Below are 18,204 nucleotides of genomic sequence, written 5' to 3' on the forward strand. Positions count from 1 at the left end.
TAAGTTCTATACTACTGATAATATAAGTCTGACAGCTTGAAAATTTGTCAGGTTTTATTGTTATTTTAATAAAACTAGTTTTCATTAATAAACATGTGGTCATTATACCACAAGTCAAGTGAACATAGTAAAAAATTTGTTAAATAAGGAGGGATGTACACTATTCTATTGGAAGGTGCAGAATGCACCTGCAGTTAAGTGGAGAAAGATACCTGATATAGAAGGAAGAAAGCAAAAGTAAGAATAAAACTATGAAATACCACAGCATCAGATAAAAGATAAAAACCACCACAAAGATTAACAGAGGAAGAAATTTTGAAAAAAAAAATAAAGATTACAATATGATATATTTTATTTGTAACTTAAAATTCAAACTTTAGATAAGCATTCTAGGTATGATTTATTCAAGTATATTTAAGAGAGGAAGAGAAACTTGGAGAAGAATATGCTGGGTTCGAGCCTAATAAGGTTTTGAAGAATCAGAATTTCTTTCACTTTCCAATGAATAGTTGAGAAATTGTGAGAATATAACAAGGATCTGTACCTTTAGTTTTGTAGATCCAGAAAAGCATATGAAAGCTGCCAAGAGAAAACCTTTTAAAGCAATTCACTACAATTATATGGGATAAATGAAACATTATACAGAGCAATACATAGTCAATATTTAAGTCAGCAGTTAGAATTGAAGGTCAGTAAAATGGTTTGATGTAAAAGTAGGTGTAAGCAAAAGTGAATACTATTTTACATTGTTAATAATCATCTATATGATTGATATGAAAGAAAGTGACATTAAACCTGATATCAGAATAGGAGATATCAAACTTAGCCCTTTGCTTTATGCAAATGATGTCACCCTACTAAACAAATCCAAATGTAAGCCTCTATGGTTTTTTTAATTAAATTGAAAAACAGATGTAGCAAATTTGAAATGAAAACCAGCAATAAAAATATGAACTGAAAATAGGTAAGAATGCAGAAAACTTCAATTGTATTCTCAATGGAGATCCTATAGAACAAGTAAAATATTTCAGGCATTTAGGAATAATTTTTAGGGAAGATGGCAAATTAAATATGGATATAGACAATAAAATCAGCAAATCTGCTATGGTGAGGAGTCAGATGAATAAATTTATAATGGAATAAGAGAGAAATTAGCCAAAATACTAAAATAGGTGTATACAAGAGAGCATTTCAACTTATAGATCTGAAAGCTGGGTTAGGAACAACACAGTTGATCTGTGACTAGAGACAACAGATATCAAGAGTCCTGGGAAAAATTAGAGAAGTGAATTCATGGGATGAGAGGCAAATCATATTAAAACAAAAATTTTAGGAAGGAAACTGACATAGTCAGAATTCATGAATGTGTGGGCAGAAGCAATCTGTATGGTGATGACTCAAACAGAATGGGCACAGACAAATGATGTACACAAATTGGGCACAGTCAAACAACTGTTGGCATTTGATGCCAAGATGGTGGAAACTTGCTGATGTAGTCAGAAGTGCTGTAGAGGACAGAACAGTGGTTAAATTCTAAATGAATAAGTTCCAGGGCCCTTAAAGTAAGGATCATAAATGTGAAGCTATTTGCTAGATTGTCGCAACATTTTTTTTTAAATTTTATTTATTTATTTATTCTGGTGGAGTTTGTTTAGACCCTTCCACTTTAATACGTATTAATCCATTTATCCATTCTGATGCTAATTGACTACCCTAATATGAAGAACTTGTGCCTAGGGTCTGTACCTCTGCACATGTTATTCACCCCCAAACCACCATCCTTACAAAATAACCAATTGTATTCACCTTTGAATGCGATCCACTGGTTAAGTGTCCAGCAAGTCAGCAAATCTTTCCTTTTGTTCAACGCATTAATATTATCACATTGCAACTGATGGGTATTCTGTTTCTGTCAATTCGTTACAGACCTCTTTCTCTACAGAAACTACACACAAACTATCATTACAAACTCGTTTTGTATTATCACTGTCATCTGAGCTATTTTTCCATTTAAAGAAGGTACCAATGTACTTATCCATAGTTGAAATACTGTACTTACTCGAATCTAACTCGCCCTCACATACAACTTGCACCCCTGATTTTGCTTTTCAAAAAAAGAAATTAAAAAGTTTCGCATATACCTCACACATGAAAAAAAGCTTAAAAAGGTTCATGTCGGGGCGACAGCAACTTGTTCCCTGTGGTAAACAATACCCTCCCCAATAGCCACTACACTACAGAGTCAAGAAAAACAAGCACTTTTAATGTCAGTGAATAAGGTACGAGCAGTCTGTGTAATATATTTCACAACAAATAGTGCAATTAGAGACAACTGGGATAAAAACGACACTAATCAATGAATCACATGCCCCCCATACAGAAATTATGTTGTATAGACTCAAGCAAAACCACATATTGCACTGGCAAATACAGTATCTAACTAAAAGCTATTGTTATTAGTTAGATGTGTGCGAGTCCACCTGGCCCGGCACAAAGCAGCAATAAAATTCAACCAAACATGTTAAAATTTGTAAACATGTTAAAACTAAGAAATATATATATAGTGAATGTTGTTATGGCAGTTTCATATATTATGGAATTCAATTGAAGAGAGTTAGCATTTCAACTCAAATTAACAATAATCTTCAATATTAACAATTGTCAGCTTGCTTTTATCTTTTGGTCACGTGATCTTTTGGTAATACCGCACCAATCATATGCACGTCTTAATAACTTGCCATTACTGTCTGTTTTGCGCCCTGCTTTCACTTCTCACTACTCATTCGTGAAGGACTGTTCATTACGTATCTCAAGTCTTATAAATTACTGGCAGTATACTGTCAGCATGGTGTAGCATAGAGGCAGCCTGTCTCATAGAGCCGCTTCATTAAGGGTGCTCATTCAGCCATACTGCAGCAGGCGCCGTATTAGGGCAACAAGATATTTTACAATATCTGATGTAGATGCAATAGAATTATTTGAAGAATTAAAAATTCTCTCAAAAATAATACAAGAGAAAAGTGGTCCTCCCCGAAATTTTATCTCATATATATATATATATAACCAAAATCTTGTAGAAATTTATCCCAACGTCAACGTAACCACCACCCTAAGGATATTGTTAACACTTCCTGTTAGCATAGCAAGTGCAGAAAGAAGTTTTTCCAAGCTTAAACTGGTTAAAAATTATTTGCAAATAGCAATGACCCAAGAAAGATTGGTTGGTCTAGCAACTATATCGATAGAGGCACACATGGCTTAAAATTTAAATTTATAAGAGCTTATAAACAGTTTTATTTTGTGATATCCCTGTAGAGCAAACATTGAATTAATATTATTATGTAATTGTTTTGCATTAATGTTTCTCTTGTAATAAAAACAAAATAGCAATTGGAGATTTTCTTATATTTTTGTGTTATAATCCATCAGGGGTGATATTTAATTGTTTGCTTCAGGGCAGAATCTGATCTGGCGATGGCCCTGATTATAACTTTTGCTTGATATAATGGGAAAGAAGATGATGCTATTTGGGTAGGATGCACACAAGGAAACCACTCTCTAGGCCGTAAATAGCAATAGCGAATAAGAGATTCTTGGTAAGTCACATCCATTTTCAGTTTCTTCCTGAAAATTTTAGTTTCCAAAAATCCCCGCATATATCTCGCAACCTGATTTTTTAGCCTTAATTTTGGGGAAAAAAAGTGTGAGTTATATTTGAGTAAAAATAGTAGTAGGCCTACATAAACACAAAAATATTACACAATTTTCTTTGTGCTTCTCACAATCACAAGCTCTGATACACAACTGCTAATCTGCTTTTCTATTGTTGGTTACTGACTGTTGTTGAAAGTGTTGCCAACCAGAAAAGACAAAATATCATTATGAGTCTGTCAAAATTATGCTACACTAAGCTGCAGTAATGTTTGATTGTCAATCGCTGCAAGATAACGCATTACAGGAAGTTCCAAACCTCCCTGTCCCTTTCATCACGCATTCGTAATCAGATGACTGTTGATATTGACTTTAAATACGCATTCAAAACTGTAAACAATTGTTGAATAATAACACAATAATGTAGGCATAATTATTATTATTATTATTATTATTATTATTATTACGGGTATCTCCATGGAGTCAGTAGACTCATCGCGGGAGACCCAAGCTAGCAAAACAATATCTGTCATATCTCTTCTTGAATTCATTTACAGATGAAGAGCTCACAACAAAGTCAGGCAATGAATTCCACTCATTCACCACCCTCCAGGCAAAAAACCTTGTTCTGACACCTTTGTTAACCACACTCTTCTTTAATTTCCAGAGATGACCTCTTGTTCTTCCATCACTATCACACAGCTGAAACATTTCCCCTGCATCAATCCTATAAAAACCTTTTAGTAATTTGAATGTTTCTATCATATCCCCTCTTCTTCGCCTATCAACCAATCTCTGCAATCCACAAGCTCTCAATCTATCAATGTAGGGAGCATTTTTTATATCACTCACCAACTTGGTCACTCTTCTCTGAACCCTCTCCACAGCCTCCTCATCTCCAAGGAATCCAGGTGATCAGACCTGAGCACAGTAATCCAAATGTGGAAGTATCAATGCTTTATAAAGGGGAATAATAACCTCTTTATCTCTGGATGTCAGTGTGTTCCTCAACAACCAAGTAATCCTATGTGCAATCTTGGACACCTTAGCAATGGGTCCACTGAACTTCATCTCCTTATCTACCAATACCCCTAAGTCCCTAGCCTCATCAATCTCTTGGAGTACCTTTCCATCGATGTAGTACACAGCTGGTAATCTTTTAATCCCAAAATGCAAGACTTTACACTTTTCCACATTGAACTGACATCCATTTTCTTTTGCCCATTTTACCAGCTTATTTAAATCCTCCTGCAAACTTTCAACATCAGCTTGATTTTTTATTGCACTACACAACTTTGCATCATCAGCAAACAACTGAATATCTCCCTTTAAGCCGTTTCCTATATCATTTATATACAAATTAAACAACATTGGCCCAAGCACAGAGCCCTGAGGCACACCACTGGTCACCTGCCTCATTCTGGACTCGGCTCCTCCATACACCACCTTATGGTATCTCTCCCTGAGCCATTCTCCTATCCATATCACCAATTTAATATCCATTCCTATCTGCTCCAATTTGCGTAACAGTGTTCTATGGGGTATCCTGTCAAAAGCCTTAGCAAAATCCAGAAGTACCACTGTGTAGCCAGTTCCCTTGTCCAACTCTGATGTTATTCTATTATGGATAGTTAATAGATTGCTAAGGCAGGATCTACCTTTAACAAAACCATGTTGGCCTCTATAGAGTATCATATCCTGATCCACCCATTCTTGAATTTTGTCTTTAACCAACTTTTCCAATACTTTTACCACTACTCCTGAGATGGTGATTGGTCTGTAATTCAATACTGCAGTTTTAGAGCCACCCTTATGCAAAGGAACCACTTTGCCTAACTTCCACTCCCTAGGGACCATACCAGAGTTCAAACTTAAATTAAATATCCAGGTAAGAGGGGTTGACAATTCATTTGCACATTCACGCAACACCCGAGCTGATATTCCATCTAAGCCTACCGCAGTGTTTGCATTTAAGTTTCGCAATATATTTAATACCTCTGATTCTTTAGCTTCAATTCTCACATTAGGTATTGCTATAGGTATAGAGATATCCTCACTTGGGTGATAGACTTTTGAGAAGTGATCACTCAGTAACTCGACTATTACATCTGATTTTGTCACCTCAATACCATCAGCACCCACTAAGGTTATCCTTCCGAAGTCATTCTTCCTCTTACTTGCCACATAGCGGAAGAACTCTTTGGGATTACCCTTGATCTCTTTGGCTAAGGTCTTCTCATAATCTGATTTAGCTTTTCTTACTATGCTGGTAACCTTCCTAGCTTGAGCCTTGTACTGCTCATGGGTGTCCTGATCGCCCTTCTCCTTGTAAATTCTCCATAACATTTTCTTTTTTTGTAGTTCAAGCTTGATACTACTGCTCATCCATCTAATGCCTGCCTTGTTTGACCTCCTGACCATGGGGACACAATCTGATATTGCTTTCCTCAGATACCCGCTGATTTTATCCCAAGCACTGCTAACATCTTTCCCTTGCAATATGTTCTGCCATGGGATGGCTGCAAGCTCACTCCGAAGCTTGTTATAATTGCCTAACCTGTAGTTTCGTACATACCCCTTCTTAATAGAAAAATCCACAGATTTTGCAACCTCCCAAGTCAATACCACATGATCGCTTTCACCAACTGGAGGTAACGAGATCACCTTACTTAAGCATATAACCTCTGAACCAATAACCAGGTCCAACACTCTCACACCACGTGTCCCTTCAGTTACGTGCTGTTTCAAGTAATTATCTCGTAGCAGATGTATGAACTCCATTTCCTTTTTGCTATGTGATATTTCCTCCTTCCAATTGATATCACCATAATTAAAATCCCCCATAATAATCACTAAGCCTTCACTCATTGCACTAAGTTGCTGATGCATGAATTCAATATCTCCCCCTGTACTCCCTGGCCTATAGCAGCATCCAACTGTATATTTGGTTGCGTTGGTCACTATTTCGCACCAGACTGCCTCAAATTAACTCTCATTCACATGTCTATCATCATGATATACTACTTTCTTTGGCTGCAACACATCAGCTATCATCAATTACCGTAAAGGGAGAAAAGTCACAAAACAGAAAAATGTTCCAGGTCCAGGACAGTGAATAAAAAAGTTCCAGGGCTGGGCCCAGGCTGAATTTAACCACTGAGACAAAAATATAAGATATAACAATTGTTGTCTCGTCCTACCTAGCTAACTGTTCCATTTATGTTGGTTATTTATTCTTATCTTTACCTCTTTAATTTCCGTTATATCTGGTTAGTTGTTGATTGATGCTCATCTGAATATAAAGAAATTTATATTATACTGCACCACCCTATATTCAGATTAGTCTAAATAATATAGAGGGATCAATCATCAACTAAACTTTATCTTCAGGCCAAGGTTATTACTAGTATCTAAGGCTTCCGCAAAGGTCCAAATAAATTTATGAACGGTGCAATGAAAGAAAATCAAGCAAACACCAAGTTTAACTCAACAAAAGAAAACATTTAATGTGGAAAAGTACAATATATAAATTTAAGTATAACTATCTGCAAAAGGTTATCCAATTAAAATATTATAAGAAATCACATTCATACATTAATAACTTCTCAATTAGGTTTGAGGATCATGACTAATATTAACAATTGTTAATTCACAAAGCATTAATATTTCTCTGACATATTTCACTCTAACCAATTGGATGAATCATGTCATAAATATATTAGCTCAGTTTAAAGTATTCAGAATAATTACAATCCATAAATTATCAAACATTCATTTATCAGTTCTTTATGTTCAGTCAATCAAGTTGAAAATAGTTCTTAAAAGTTCGACCTTCCAGATGTCACAATAATTAATCTCATGACAGGCTACACTTTATTCCTTCTCAGTCAGCTAACATTTAATAAAACAACATAACACTTATTATTTCGAGGGGAAAGTACTTCAGTACATCTAACATTCGACCATTAATCGACATAACACCACAGCTAAGGTTAAAATATAGCTGAAGGAGTTAACAGTTATAGCTTCACAGGTTACAGAAAGGACAACTCTTACCGGGTTATTGCTTCTACACATCGAATTTGCAAAGGTGCATTTGAAATTCTTGTAGACTTTTACTTTATGGCTACACAATTCTAAAGAAATCTTCCACTATAATAACTGAATTATAGACACAGAAATATACAAGTCTTGATGCACTAAGTTTCAGTTATCTACTAATTCCTTATTTTCTTCTATGTGTTAACTTCGGTTCAGCACTATTCTTCCACAAACCACTTGGAAAATATTGCAGTATCAGAACTCCCATAGAAGTAATTCACGATGCCTATTAATTCCAGGTCCTTTCTTAGTCGATTTACGGCATACATCAACTCCCCTTCTGTTACACACAACCGGTCTCTCTGCTGTCTCTAAAGCTTCTCCTTTACTTACTTTCGTTTTCCAATCAACTACGTTCCTTCTTCCTGCCAAAATCCAGTTCTAATCAGTTCAGCTTATATCCACTGACTTCTCTGTTTATACACAGTAGCTCACGTTCTCAGCATGAGCTAACTAAAATAAACTCAGTTTCTCCTTCAGCAGCCAATCAAATCCAATCAGAAGAATTACATAAAATCACTCTTACATACAGAAATAAAAAGATATATCACAATTCATATAATATACATTTAAATTTACATACACACAGTTTCTTATAATAAATTTTACAGAGTAAACAAAGTAAAATGAATGACATATTTATATAGATTCTTTTCATTATTATTACATATTCTAAGATTAAATAATTAAATAATAACAAACAAACTCAAAGCATTTATATGAATAATATATTACAAGCATGAGACTAACAACAAATAATATTTACAAGTCTTGCTTATGACATGGTGGATTATGTTAAATGTGAATGAAGTATTAAAACATATAAAATATCTTCATTTCACAATTTAACACAATATTGGAGTGCTGACGAATGAAAGATTAATTTGGAGGAACCTTGTGATAGTACAGTGATTTTCAACCTTTTTCATAACACAGCACACCTAGACTAATTATTAGAATTTTGCAGCACACTAAAAATATTATTTTAATTTTTTTGATGATCTGGCAAAAAATAGGCATAATTTTGATTGATTTACACACACAAGAAGAAAGAAGACCAGACACTAACAAATAAATGCACAAATTACGACATTATTTATTTCAATTAATTTGTTTTCATAAATTTTGTGGCACACCGGTTGAAAATCGCTGTGATAGTAGATTAGTAATAATGGAAACTTAATTATGTAGTGCTGTCATAGTATCATACTGTATACCTCTTGAGGGTACATATCAGGAAAATGATACGAAATGGAAATTCTAAGTATAATGGAGAACAAAGTACAGTAAACCCTCAATTTACCAGACCTCGATTTAACAGACTTCGGATTTAACGGACAAAATTTCCAGTCCGTGTGTCACGTGAAAATTAAGACCATGTTAATTTTAAAATGCTTTCAACCAAAATTTGCTTATAATTAAATTAACAGGTTATTTTTTGTTATTAATTTCCTGTTATTTTTATCAAATTTTGGCAAATAGGCCATCATATGTTGGAAAAACACTGTAGTAATTTAGCCGACATGCTTCACCGCTCATAAAACAAGTTCGGCAAATGATTAGGACGTGATCACACCAACTGCACTGTAATTGGTTCTTTTGTCGTGTGCGTGGCTTTCTGCGGCAGTTTTATTACACACATTTTTTTGTAATTTTAGGGAGTTAATTATAAAAAAAACAGCAGAATTCAAAAGTTCAAAAAAAACTTGATAGTTTTTTCAAAGCAGGATCACCTAAACTAAGCATCTCAATATCGGACATTAACTTATCTAAAAGTGTGAAAATTGTGTGTAAAACAATTTTTTTTGTTATTACAGTGCTAATATTGATAAAATTGCAGTATAATGTTACAGATGATTTTATTTTAAAAAATTTGCGATTTAATGGACACCCCTTAGCCACTATTAGTCCATTAAATCGAGGGTTTACTGTACTTTGTTTTAATCAGAAGACCGCATAAATATTTTAATCACATGACTGCAAATATATGTAGGACTGAAACAATAGTCTTATCAACAACAGAAACTGCAAAAGTGGTCTTACTTGTAGATCTTATAAAGAAATGGAAACAGAGAAGTTTACACTTTGCAAATATCTCATTTTCTAAGAGAAGTCAGAACAATATAGAAATAATACAAACATTTTAGAAGCATTGCTTAGTTGGTTGGAATTAAGTCAAAGCAGCTAAAGCCATGGTATATTAAGCATATTAAGTCTGTTAATTGTTTCCCTCTAGCCATTCTCCTTATTTTATTGGGAGGAAGTGCCCAAGTTTCTGGAAGGAATAAACTCTGCTACTGCCAAATGAGATGGTCTAAATCACCTTCAGTTAAATAATTTGTATTATGTAGGATTGGAATGCAAATCTTTCTAACAAAAGGGCAATTACTGCTTAGTTGCAAGCATGCTAGGAAATGCTCAGAAGCATTGCCTCTAATTAAGCATGGTAAGTCAGAACACTACTGACCAATGCATCTGTGTATGCTATAAAGCTGTTACAAAGTTAGTTGGTTCGGTAATACCGAAGATACAGAAGACAATGTATCTGTGTATGGTATAAAGCTGTTACAAAGTTAGTTGGTTCAGTAATACCAATTTTTGGATATGATCTTGAAAACGAAGAAAATAATATAGAGAAGCTTCATCTGCTTCAGATTAATTTTTTGACTTGTGATTCTGTTCTGCTGGCCTAACTTTCAGTCAAAGGCTACTCAATCTTATCAACAGACCCACATTAACAGAAATCATGCCAAACTCATTCTACATAACCATATAAGTATAACATTTCAAACCGACTTTGCATTACTGTAAAAGAAAACTATCATATTGATTCAAAGAAACTACCAGACTAATTCAAAAAAACCATCTTATTCAATCAAAACTGCCTAAATTGAAGCACCATTTAAGAGAGTTTGTACCATATTTGAGATTTATTCTCTTCCATAACATCATATACTATGTCTATATATTTACTTAATTTCCACCTGAAACTATAAACAGATTTAATAAAATATATAATCAATACAATTAATTATATCATTATCTATGTGAATCACAACTATGAATATTATCATCACAAAACACCTTTGGTCATCTTTCTTTTAAGGAGTTTACTTAAAAGGCCATAAAATGTATGACGATTACTTTTCATATGATTTAGGAAGAACCCAAATTCTTATTAAATAAATTTCCAGTGTATTAGAGATTTTTTATTCTAGATAAATGGCAATATTTTTGTAAATATTTAGACAAAATAATTGAAAAATACTACTGTTTTCTATATTTTATCCAAGTGGATAAACAAGTACTTTAATTTGATATAGAGGACAAAAAAAAAAAAATAAATAAATAATAATAATTATTATTATTATTTAATCCTTATTATGATTAAACATGCTTTTAAATCAAAAAGACAAGTTTTAAAAGTAGCAGAGATGGAGAGAAAAAAAACAAAACACTCACTCCTTCAGCAGCTTCTTATAAAGTACAGGTGGAAAAGGTAAATCAATGATGGTAAAGTTGTAGATGGCAAGTCCACATAAAATACCAATAAGATGAAACATGCTGCTTTCTTCAAATGTCTGACAGAGGGAAAATATATACAATAAACAATTTATATAATATTAAAACTGAGAAAATAAAAGCATTATTTTGAATTTTTGTCTCAAACAATAAAATATGAAAATTGAAATTTATTTGTGCTGGAAAGACCTAATAAAGATAGTATACATAAACTAAAAGAAGAAAGAACTAACATATTAAGTATGTAGAAGTATACAGTACTCACTCATAAAATATTGCCAAGTCCCCATACAATCTATATGCAGGTGCCATGAAATTTTTTTTTTTTTTACTAAATGTTTTAAGAATGCTACTTTCAATTCAATTTCAAAAAAGATGGCACTTTAGATGCAGTACAAGATGAATAATGGTACTAATCAGTTACATGAAGAGTATAAAGAGCAAGTCAGGAGAGTGATTCAACAAAAGTGCAGTATAAGCAGAAAAGAGCAAATCAGGCAAAGAAAAACCCTAGAGAGGTTTTTACATATGTGGCAAGTAGAAGGAAGCATGATTATGGTAAGATGATATTAATGGATGAAAATGATACAATGGTAAAGACTGCAGAAGACATCATGAGGTATTCAGTGATCAATTAATAAGAGTGTTTCAACCTCATCAGGATAAAATCATGAGAAACTCAAGTGTACAGGACATATGAGTGGATGGCTTAATTATGAGTGAGCAGGAGGTATGAAGAAATAAAAAAAACTTGATGTCAATAAGGCAATAGGATTTGTGACATATCACCACGCATTGTTTCAGGGAATTGGCAGCAGTATTGGCATGTCTATTTAATAAGTCTTACAACAGCACAGATTCCAAGGGAGTAGAAGGAAGGTAAAATTGTTCCAATGCATAAAGGTGGTGATAAAGACTGTGGCTACAAATTATAGACCAATCTGTATATCTGGAGTTGTGGTAAAGGTACTAGAGAGATTGGTGAGAACTAGGATACAGAAATGAGCTGATAATAGCAGCATTTTCTGTGGTTGTCAGCATGGGTTTGTTAAAAGGAGATCATATTTTGCTAACTTACTTCTGTACTATAACAAGGTGACAATAGAGGTGCATATATAAAGGTATACTTAGATTTTGCAAAAGCTTTTGATGGACTGCCAAATGGCAAGCTATTAAATACATTGAAATGAATGGGATCGGATAACAGATTTCTGAGTAGGATTGGTGACCGGATGTCATATAGCTATCAGAAAGTTGTATATGGGGATGATGCAGTATCCCAAAAGAAGAAGAAGGTCACTAGTGGTGTGCCACAGGGGTCAGGTTTGGGACCATTGTTGTTCAATTTGTATAGTAATGATATTGGGATGAGTTTAACTGGTGATACGTAGCTGTTTGCAGATGATGTAAGGGAGAGCAATGCAGAGTCAAGTAGATTATGGCCTTACAGGAGGGCTTGAATAGATTGCATGAATGGGCAGGTAAATAGTCCTTTCTTTTAGTGTTACACGGTGATCAGCATTCATTTCAGAAATTATGGACTTTACAACTGTGTTATAAATAACGATTTTAATTTCCTGATGTTTCAACCTTCATATTAAGTTAATCATCTGGAGTATATACAAATATACAAGGACAAGCTGAGTTACATTTCACACCATATGCTAAAGAAACTATGATTTAATCAACAGTTATTTTACTGGCATGACCTCTATTGAAAATATAATAAATTTTTTTTTTTTAAATCCATACAGATACAATTAAAAATTTTAATTAATTATTTAGAAACTACATCAAAGCTAAATTCTATTTAAGATAACATAAGAGAAACATTCTTACATATAGATAGTTTCTTACAGTAACAATGATGTCCTATTTTTAACATGACAATTGTTATATTAGATTAAGATTCTGAATTATCTACAGTCCTGTTTATAGTTAACTCTTAGGGAGAAAGGTTCCGTGGGTAAAATATGTGCCTTCCATATGCTTGGGATTTTTAGACCATCATTATTGTTCAGATTAGGGTGGTTGATAAGAATCTCACAGGCTTCCTTAAATTTATGTTCATACCATGTTTTGGTGTGATGTAAACAACTGGTGCTTTGCCAATCAATTCTATTGTTCAGGGCATGATCAGAAAGACCAGTTTAACCATAGTTATTATATTTAATGTCATTTATGTTCCTTTTGTCTGATAGGAATTGTACGTCCTGTTTCCCCTATATATGGTAGATTACAGGTGCAATAAATACGGTATACGCCAGGGTGGGCCAGCAGAGGGAGTGGGGCTTTGGATGAGTTGAGTAAGTATTTTAAAGGTGGTTTAAAGGTGGCGTCAAGGTTGTATTTGTGTAGTATTCTGTTTATTTTATCTTATGTCCCTTTAATGTAAGGAATGGTTATGGTTTTATTGTAGTCTGGTTTATCTTTGTTTTTTTATTGAGGTCTTGTAGAGAATTTTGTTAATAGTGCTTCGACTGTAACCATTTTTTAGAAAAGTATTGCTGATAACTTTAAATTCGTCTCCAATCTTTAAATTTGCTCCAACGAACAAGCGCTTAAAGACGAATTTAAAGTTATCAGCAATACTTTTCTACAATACGACAACATCTGGATTACTTAACTCAGGTCTGGTTCACTTAGGTTTCTTGGTGAGTGGTCTATGAAGTGCTCCCTGAGGGAAGATTGAGGGTTTGGGGATTGCAAAAGTTGGTTGATAGGGGAAAAAAAAGGGGGAGGGGAAATGATATAAACATTAAAGCTACTAAAAGGATTTTATAGGACTGATGCAGGGGAAATGTTTCAGCACTCAGCCAGTGAGGGAACAGACAAGAGTAACGTTATCTCTAGAAGTTGGGTAGGAGTGTGGCTAGCAACGGTACAAAGGACTATTTTTTTTTGTTTGAAGAGTAGTAAATGAATGGAGTGGTTTACCTGAGTCAGTTGCAACCGCTTTGTCTGTTAATGGTTTCTAGAAGAAATATGACAGATATTGTGCTGATAGTTTGGGTGTTCCACGATAAGTCTTAGGACTCCATGTAGGTACCCATGCAATGATGATAATATTATTCTGACTTCTTTCAGAAAATAAGATATTTGCGAAGTGTAAACGTTTACATTTCCGAATTACAAGTAAGATCACTTTTGCAATTTCTGTTCAATTTGTTGTTGTTTCAGTCCAGCTCAGTTTTTGAAAAAATATATAAAGGTGATTTTTGTTGCCCATTGTGAGACTACCACCTTGCTTACTGAAAATCTTAAATGGGTTAAATAAAAATTACTATGACTGTGCTTTAAGGCAGGATTCCCATATAACATAACTCTTAATCCACTTATGGCACTAAGTTGTCTAAGTAGGTATACAACCTCTTCTGGGTGGATTTACATTAAAAAACAAAATACAGTGGTATCTCGCTAATCCGAACTAATAAAAACCGTGCTCGTTTGGATTAGCGAAAAGTTCGGATTAGCAAATTTTCCCCCCAAGAGACAATAACTATTGTTTAAGACAAAAATAATCAGATTCTAATGGTACATCAATTTAATTCTGTAAATAAATGAAGTAACTTATAGAAAAAAAGCTACTGTACTGTAATGTAAAACAGAAAAAAATAATACAAGTTTATTTTAGTAAAACAATTAGTTTATATGTACTGTATTGTTGAGGATTCTGATTTAATAAAATCGTATAGTTCAGTACATAACATAACTTAATAAAAAATATCACTTTCTTGTACACAACACAAAAAAAAAAGGTTCACAAAATAACACAAAAAATTTTTTTTCATTTCTTTGTAAAAAAGTCACTGATTTTCTTTTGTTTCTTGGATGATAAACGTTTTTCGAATGCTTCTTCTCGGAGCTGCATTAGCAATAAAATTTTGTGGAATGGCGTATCATTCTGCTCCCCATTCTATACACACATATTAAAACTGTCAACTGCCTCTTTATGTTTTACTTTTTTTTTCTTTGAGTTCCTTATCGTCATCTTCTAATTCATCCTGTAGAATCATTATTTATAATTTCAGCATCTGATTCGATTTCGAATTCACTTTTGGTTCTACCTGTAATCCATTCTGTAACATCTGTTTGTGAAATTTCAACATCTGGATTTATATTTTTAACCAAATTATGCACGTTTCGAATTTCCTCTTTTTGTGTATCACCATAGTTATCTTCGTAAATTCTAGAAGGCTACAGTTTTTTCCATGATGCTTGAATTGCTTCAAGTTCTACGGCTTCCGAAGAAAACATGAACACAATAAATCAAAATAGGCCTACACTATAACCATACAATCGACAGTATGAAAAAAAATACTGTACTGTAATAATAATAAAATAAATAATAATAGATAAAATAATAATTATTAAATAAAAATAATAGTAGACAAAATAATACGTAATAAATAAAACTTTTTTTTTTTCTTTCAAACCACAGTTCGGATTACTGGAGGGTTCGGACTAAAGAGGTTCGGATTAGCGAGATACCACTGTATAAATCGCACATTTATCTAACCATTGAATGTTCTTGTATACCAGAGAGCTAAAATTATCTGAATAAAAAGTGTGTTTGCTTTGGTCTGATTGTAATTACAGTTGAAGCAATTAAGGCTGTGATGCCAATAGAGCAATCAATTCAATGTGTTTTTGCTATTTGCCTGACTTCATTGAGGAATAATACTTTACCATCTTGACACAAGCTACTCACCTTTAGCTGTAAAGCACTTATAATAGTTTCAACTCAGCTTTCCAATTAAAGATGAAATATAGTGACTTGCCTTCAGCTGAAAAAAGTTCTATAAAAGGTCCTCCTGTCCTAAAGAGGATTCATACCTGAGTCTTTTCAACTGAAAGGAAATTCTGTGAAGTCCTTATGTGATGACTACATAAGGAAGCCCACTCAGTAAGGCCTTCACAGCTGTAGCCATTTCAATTTGCCCACTCACACATACCTGTTGCATGATTATTGTTATGCAATTAATACTAACAAGTGTATCTTAAGTGTTGGTGTTATCAGACAATCTAAACAGATAGAAAAACTTAGAAAAATATAATAATTGAAAATTTGGCTAAAAATTACCTCATCACAATTTGTCACACTCATTTAGTGTCTCTACTGCTCTACAAATTACTTGGTACTCATTTGATCTGATCCTGGAATCTCAACTTCTACTATCTGAACACAATGAAGATGATGTTATCCTTAATAACTTTAAAATACTAATTCCAAATTATTCCTATTTTATCATTTTAGAGATGCTGGAAGAGATACTAATCTACAGGATGCAAGCAAATTGCTGCTCTGTTAAATCTACTCTCTACAAGTACAGAAAACATTCACAAGTTTCTTGCCCATTGCAGTGCAAGTTTCTCTCTTCCAAAACCCTCTTCCTGATGACACTCCAGTTTGATATCTTTTGCCACTGAAATGGTATCCAATAGGATAACTTCTATAATTTTTATATTTTCATATATTGACTACTGGTAATTATGCTTACTTAGTCCCAAAGGGAGATAGCATCTCTGTTTTCCAAACAAGAAAAGTAGGTTCAAATCTCCTGAGGCATGAATATTATGTGAAAGTTATTAGGCGGTAGTTGATTTTCACTGCCATTGTAAGACCATCATACTACTTATTGGAAATGTCAATTGGCATGAAAAAAAAAAAAAAAGTCTCATGTTTAGTCTATAAAGCAGAGGAAATGAAATGGGATTCGCATAAAAAATTCTCTGATTTAACCTCTTTATCAATCATGTCCACCAAACTCTTGATGTTGTGCATATAATAGAACTGAAGAAACATGGATAAGAAGTGCAAGCATTCAATTATCTCCTTTAAGAGCTGTGATTATCCTTCACACTGAGGAGAACATATAACCAGATTAAGTCACACTGATAGCAGCATCTTAGAGTCAGCACTACTGAAAGCATGAAATGTTTAGTTCCTCAGAGTATGCAGAGTAGTTCTAATTTTAAAGAAGATATTAGTCTAAATGTGTACAACATATTTTATATTTCTAGTAATTTTATCATAGTTTGCTGTTAATGGCAGGACAAAATAAGAGAAACTTCTGTACCATCATTTATGCCCTTTTAATTACCAGATAAAAAATGGCCATCGATGTATATGGGAAATTGTTGTAATCATTTACTGCACATAAGTATTGTATCTACATGGGAAAAAAAAATAGTGAGAATCAATTTCCTTTTGTTAATTTTGCCTAATTAGATTAGCTGATAGTGTGTATTATGTTCTCGAAGAATTGCATTTTTTTATATACATATATTTTTTATCCACTCCTGCCCAAGAAAGGTTGTAAGCCTTTAGTATCAGGAGTGCATTATGGATTTCTTTTCTATTTTTATTACTGTTTATATTCTTTTCATTAATTTTTTACCTGGTTCTACTAGAAACTGTGTTCTAGCTATCAAACATGGAACTTTTCCAAGCCACTTCAGGCCCCCGTCCAATAAGCAGGATGGTGGATTCACACTGGGCAATGAAATTCATCTACTACATAAAGACAATCACATATGTCCATGCCCACGGCAGGATGTGAACTCACAGTCTACTGGTTGGAGAGCAGATATGTTAACGACTTGGCCAACCAGGCCAGCAAATGTTCGAGTTCTTTAAAAAAATTCCTGTTTCTTCTAAATTTTCTTTATTTTTTATTCATAATCTGAGTGAGCCCCGTAGCTCAGTCAGTACAGACAAGGAATACACAAGACCCAACCATAGGCCTGATTCGTTAGCTATGCTGGTCCCGAACCTGGACAAAATTAGGGGAGACTGAGATGATGCCATACTTCCATGTAAAAAGGGTCTCAGAGCCATTGTATCATCATATGCTAAATAAATAAATCTTAGAAATCAAAATCACTTCACAGAATCGATGCTTATTTTCTGCATTTATACTATTTTTC

General features: G+C 33.7%; 1 protein-coding gene across 3 annotated transcripts in view; it reads right to left on the reverse strand.

Moving 5' to 3' along the window:
• Nucleotides 1-18,204, reverse strand: part of Herc4 (HECT and RLD domain containing E3 ubiquitin ligase 4) — a 604,012-nt gene that overhangs the window by 170,431 nt on the left and 415,377 nt on the right. For all 3 annotated transcript variants that reach the window (XM_090409674.1, XM_090409672.1, XM_090409675.1), the window contains one exon: nucleotides 11,215-11,333. In XM_090409674.1, the coding sequence (XP_090265800.1) occupies nucleotides 11,215-11,333 (119 nt within the window). The remainder of the gene's footprint in view (nucleotides 1-11,214; nucleotides 11,334-18,204) is intronic.

The sequence above is a fragment of the Typopeltis vanoorti genome, chromosome 19 (assembly GCF_054136105.1).
Source record: "Typopeltis vanoorti isolate ZY-2024b chromosome 19, IOZ_Tvanoo_1.0, whole genome shotgun sequence".
NCBI lineage: Eukaryota > Metazoa > Arthropoda > Arachnida > Uropygi > Thelyphonidae > Typopeltis > Typopeltis vanoorti.